The sequence below is a fragment of the Choloepus didactylus genome, chromosome 3 (assembly GCF_015220235.1).
Source record: "Choloepus didactylus isolate mChoDid1 chromosome 3, mChoDid1.pri, whole genome shotgun sequence".
In the NCBI taxonomy this organism is placed as follows: Eukaryota; Metazoa; Chordata; class Mammalia; order Pilosa; family Megalonychidae; genus Choloepus; species Choloepus didactylus.
Genome location: NC_051309.1, coordinates 84862874 through 84868859, shown reverse-complemented (window position 1 = coordinate 84868859; position 5986 = coordinate 84862874). Strand labels below are relative to the sequence as shown.

The 5986-nt window shown below is 38.7% G+C and overlaps 1 protein-coding gene across 1 annotated transcript; it reads left to right on the top strand.

The window, feature by feature from the left end:
- The first annotated feature begins 2299 nt into the window (after positions 1–2299).
- On the top strand, positions 2300–2989 carry NAA11 (N-alpha-acetyltransferase 11, NatA catalytic subunit). The gene has a single exon (XM_037828983.1). It carries the CDS (start codon positions 2312–2314, stop codon positions 2987–2989), a length of 678 nt encoding a protein of 225 aa, XP_037684911.1. The 5' UTR covers positions 2300–2311.
- Positions 2990–5986: the final 2997 nt, after the last annotated feature.

The following is a 5986-nucleotide window of genomic DNA, read 5'->3' as shown; positions in this document are numbered from 1 at the left end:
GATCTGTAATTAAGAGCTGAATTTAAAATGTTCCTACCAAATAACACAAGGTAGTCAAATTTTTGGTTGTCCATGCATTTTTAGAAGAACCCATTAAAGGGGAATCTAATATTCTTTGAGGAGGCATGTTTAACAATGTCAACCAAAAGACTTATCTAAATCACACTGTCAGAGCTATATCACTCAAAGCATATATCCTGGAGTGGATTATAACATAACAGGGAAATTTCTGAAAGGGGATAATACTGGAAAAAAAGTTTTCCAATATATACAGCATATCAAATCATCAAGGAGCTAAAATGTTTATCTTAAATCTTTAAAATTTATTAATAAAAACACAACTGAATGTCAAATTACAACAAAAACTAGTGACTATTCAAGCTATGTTCAACAAATTACGTGGCTCTCAACTACTCTAGCTAATAAAGAAGAGTGTATCCTTACTGGAAGGAATGCTACACACATATTCTAGATGAGTTGGTCCGTGATCTACACGATGATATTAGAAAAGAGGTTGCCTAATTACAACAGAATCAAGTTTGGTGTTTAAGTACCTGGGTAACGACAAGCTAGGGAACTGGGAAGGAAGGTAGTACAAGATACATAGATAATTGTAGGGCTTATCATCAGCTTATGTGCAAGCAGTGCTAATACGATGTTACTTCCCTACATTATTAAAGAAATGCCCTAAAGCTTTCCTTATCAAGAGGGTATATAAATTTCTTTTAAAAATACATTTAAAAAACACATTTTAAAAATACATTTTTAAAAGAAATTTATACCCTCTTGATAAAGGTGTAAATAGGATTATAGGATTTATGACAAATGCAGTGCAGTGGAGAAAGGATAATTTTTTCAGTAAATGGTGCTAGGAGAATAGAATAACCATATAGACAAAAAATATATAGCTGAACTCCTACCTCACAGCACACACAAAAATCACTTCCAAAAGATTGTGAAATATAAAATGTAAAACAATAAAGTTTTTAGAAGAAAACATAGAACACCTGTGTGAACTTAGAGTAGGCAATGATTTCTTAAATGGGCCACAAAAAAAGCACTAACCATAAAATTTTAGAACTGGATCAACTGGAGTATACTAAAATTCATACCTGATGTCAAAATCACCATCAAGGAAGTGAAAAACCAATCAATAGAGAAGAATAAGATATTTACTATACATATATCTGCCAAAGGTCTTATAGCCAGAATATATTTTAAAACTGTTAATATTTAATGAGAAAAAGACACACAGCCCAATAGAAATATGAGTGAAAGACTTGAACAGCCACTTCACAAAAGAGAACAAAATAATCATATGAAAAGGTGATCAATTTCATTAATCATCGGGTAAATACAAAACGAAACCACAATGTAACACCACTACCCACTTGCAAGAATGACTAAAATGAAAAAGATAAGGAAATACCAAATGTTGAAGAGAATGTGGAGCAACCACTTTGGAAAATACTTGACAATATTTATAATAGTTGCAAATGGAAATACCCTCTGATCCAGTAATCCCTCGTGTATATCACCAAAGGACATATGTCAGAACACTTACCTACATAACTCATATTAGTCCCAAACTGGAAGTAACACAAACGGCCATCAACAATAGAATGGATGAATAAATTATGATATATTTAGGCAAGGAAATACCAAATAGAAAAGAGTATGAAGGATCAACAACTATACAGGAAGAGGTAGCTAAAACTCACAAATATTGGATGAAAAAAAACCCTGACACAAAAGAACGCATGTAGTGGGATTCTATTTATATAAAAACTTTTAGAAGTCTATGGGGTAATTACTCTTGGGAGGGAGAGGGAGCAAGAAAGGAACACAAGACGGCCTTCTAGGGTGCTGGTAAAATTCTGGTAATCTAAGATCTGGTTACACAGGTTTGTCCAGTTTATGAAAATTTGTCAGGATATACCCAAATTAACAAGTTAAAATGGAAATTAAAAAAAAAAAATGGTAGAATGGATCAAACACTGTACTTAAAACCCAAGAGCCCATAATAAACTCTTCTTCTCCACCCATAGAGGGCAACCCCTACGGCACACGCACAGTGAAGTCAAAACCTCATTGGCTGGGGCTGGGTGGCGCAGTTCCGGTAGCCACAGCTTAGCACCGCCCCATCCACCTCCTGATCATCCGGTCTTCCCGTCAACCAGCTGCCCCGCCATCCGGCCCCCTCGCCATCCAGGTCTTCCAGGCCCTAAGACATAAGCCAGCCTGGACTCAGCCTCCGTGAGGAACGGTGCTGCTTTCGCTTGGCGACTCCAGCGCCCTACCTGCCGCCATTATGAACATCCGCAATGCTCGGCCAGACGACCTGATGAACATGCAACACTGCAACCTCCTTTGCCTTCCCGAGAACTACCAGATGAAATACTATTTCTATCATGGCCTTTCCTGGCCCCAGCTCTCCTACATCGCTGAGGACGAGGACGGGAAGATCGTGGGGTATGTCCTAGCTAAAATGGAGGAGGACCCAGATGATGTCCCCCATGGACACATAACCTCACTGGCTGTGAAGCGTTCGCACCGGCGCCTCGGCCTGGCCCAGAAGCTAATGGACCAGGCCTCCCGGGCCATGATAGAGAACTTCAGCGCCAAGTACGTGTCGCTGCATGTCAGGAAGAGTAACCGGGCAGCCTTGCACCTCTATTCAAACACTCTCAATTTTCAGGTTAGCGAGGTGGAACCCAAATACTATGCAGATGGGGAAGATGCTTATGCAATGAGGCGGGATCTGTCGCAGATGGCAGATGAGCTGAGGCGGCATCTGGAGCTGAAGAAGGGCGGGTATGTGGTGCTGGGCTCCAGGGATAATGAGATGGAGACACAGGGCAACACACTTCCCGTTTCTGAAGAGGCGTGTCAGGAAAAGAGCCTGGCTGCTGATAATAGCGGGAGTGACAGCAACGCGGAGAGCGCCGACATACAGGACAGCTCAGAAGACTCGGATTCCACCTCCTAGAGCCTGCTTGAGGTATTCTCCCTTCCCCGACACCAACCTCCTGCCCACCCCCCACCCTTCAATACCCTGGCCTGTCCAATCCCATCCTATCCCATTGCGTTCGAGCCCTGCTGGGTTTCATAGTGAAAACTACCTGGTGACTTGGGAGGAGTGGGGGTTGGGCATAGACTCGTTGCTCATTATTGGAAGTTAATAGGACACTAATTTATATGCTGAACGTAAATTCAATTTAAAAAAAGCAAGCATTTAGCCTGTCTTTCTTGTATGAAGTGTATTTCAAGGTATCCACATAGTTGAAAGAAATTTCTTCTTTATAGAATTCTGGGTAATAAATGGAGAAAGAACGGTAGAATTAGAAAATCGCCATTTTGCAACCCTTGCTGAAATATTAAATCTAAGCAGTAGTCATCAGTGGCTAATACTATTAGGTGAAAGTTGGAGAACTTTATAGTGATAGATTAGGCTGACAACACTTGAAATGACAGGTCAATCTTAACATCACTAGAAGTGAGGCAAACATTATGTGCCTGCCAATGAAATAAGAAATACACTGTATCACCTATGAAATATTCTTCCCCCCCAAATGTTTTATATACACAATAGATAGATAGATAGATCTTGAACCTAATCAAGGCCCTAGATCTAAATAATTTTACAATTAATAGAGGGATCTGTTAAACTACAACATGATACAATCAACCAAATCCAGAATGAAAGAATTTCTACAGACAAATGATCTAGTTTCTAAAGCAAATAAATGGCATTTTAAAAAGTGAGGAGAAATTCATCTATTAAAACAAACTTTAGAGAGAAAATGACCAAATACAACCCTTGTGGACCTTCTTTAGAATCTGATGCAAACAAACAAACATATGACGTTTTTGAGACATTTAGGCAAAATTTGAACACAGGCTGTGTTGTAGATACTGCTAAGGAATTGTTAATGATTTTGTTAGATGAGCTAAATGGTATTGTAAAAAAACGTGTATCTGTTAGAGATACCTATTGAAATAATTATAGGTGAAATAATATACCTATTTCAAAATAAATATATACATCAGTTATATTTTGAGATACCTTCAACAACTGTAATATTACAGGAAAACACTCATGATTTGTATTGCTTATACTATTGTGATTTATAATTGTCTTTCATTCATAATTGAAAGACGTGCTACATTTCAGTTAGAGATTGGTGGAAATACAGTAATTTTTGTTCCAAATCCAAGGCCTTGGTTCTCTTAAATTCTCTTAGTGGATCCCAGGTTAAGAACCCCTGATTCAGTGACTCTACCATTTTCTAGAATTGTGTGTCTTCCACTGGTTCTTATGTATACAGCTATCAGACAAGGGAAGAGAATGCACAGAGGTTCACATAAGTTTTAAAAATCAGTCCCATTGTGCCAACTAACTGTAGGGAAGGCTGGAAACCATAGTTTAGCTGTGTGCCCAGGAGGGAAAGGGAGTTCCGATAACCACATAGTATAGTCTGCCACATTGGGAAACATCCTAGTGGTGCTCTGGACAGTGTGAAGATCTGCCTGCATGCCAGCGAGGCATAGGATCATTCTGCTGCTCCCACTCCATAATACGGCTTTCTCAGGGTTATCTTAACCATAACACATGACACAGATATTTCTTCTGCTCTTGTGCAAACCTAGGCATGTGAAACTACGAGATTCTGCCACTTGCTGCCTTTATGCCTTTCATTAAGGTCTGGAAGTAATGACTTCTTCTCTGAAATTCCTCAAACTGTCCAGGGCTTCAGTTACCATCCCTCATCACCCACAATCCCATTCAAGAAGTTTCACCAGCACATATACCTAGCTGCCTAAATGGGAAAAGGAAAGAAACAACAGAAGAAAGAAAAAAATAAAAAAGGAGGTTAATACTACAGAAGTGTTATCTTGTCACAATTGTGTCACTCCCTACTGTGGAGCTGAAGTTCAAATCCCTACAGAAAATAAGTCCTGAAAGAAATAATCTTTAATTTTCTTTATCTCCATTTTGATTTTGGGGAATAAAGACAGTTAAAATTAGAAATGATGGTGAGTAAGTCAGGTGATAAAGGAGATTGGGTGTCATCATCTACAAAATGGTAATAAAAATAATTGCTAACACTTCAGCCCTCGCTGTGTTATAGGGACTTCTCTAAGGACTACCTATGGATTGCCTCAGTTAATCCTCATAAAATTCCTCTGAGGTAGCTGCTGTTACCCCATTTTACAGATGAGGAAGCCATGTCATAGAGAGGGCTGCATGTCATACAGATAGTAAGTAGAGCACAGGGACACAAACTCAGGTAGTCAGTCAGATTCCAGGGTTGTGAGGATTAAATGCTTAGCATACCTCATGTACAGTTAAGTATTTTGTAAATTTTAGCTCTTAATATAATCTGTAATAATAGTAACCATTCAGCATTACTTCTCCACGGTAATCAAATGATAGAATGTTGTGTTTAAGCAGCAACAGTTTGCAATCTTGGAAGGGAGATGCATCTTAATGATTAAAATAGCTTTCACTGACAAGCTGAATGTCAAAGCATTCAGCCGAATCAATGCTCATCAACGGCAAAGTTTCTAAGGAGCCATAGCATTGAAGACAGGTCAGTTCAGAACATGCTAGTAGAGACAGCAATGCCATCAAACTACTTTTCATTTCCTGACCAGAAATATGGGCTTGATGATTAATAACAAAAAAGGAAATAATGCAAAATCTTGGAATTTTCAGTTGATATGGCAATACTGAGTTAACTAAGGTTACTTCAGTGACTGTCCGTTTCAGGTTTATTCTTTCTGTCGCTGAGCTGTCATTCTAACAAAAAGTTGTTAATTGTTCACATAAGCATTCACTGAAATAGACTGTTCTTAATTTTACCAGACAACTAATTATAACTGAAATGATATAATGAAATATGGAAGAAAGTTAGAGACTGACAGGTCTGGTGAATTTCTAGTATAACCTTACCCCAGATATGCCAGAAACCATAGATTTCAA

What these genes read in the sequence shown, in the direction of transcription:
- NAA11 (XM_037828983.1), top strand. Translation starts at nt 2,312, where the DNA reads ATGAACATCCGCAATGCTCGGCCAGACGACCTGATGAACATGCAACAC.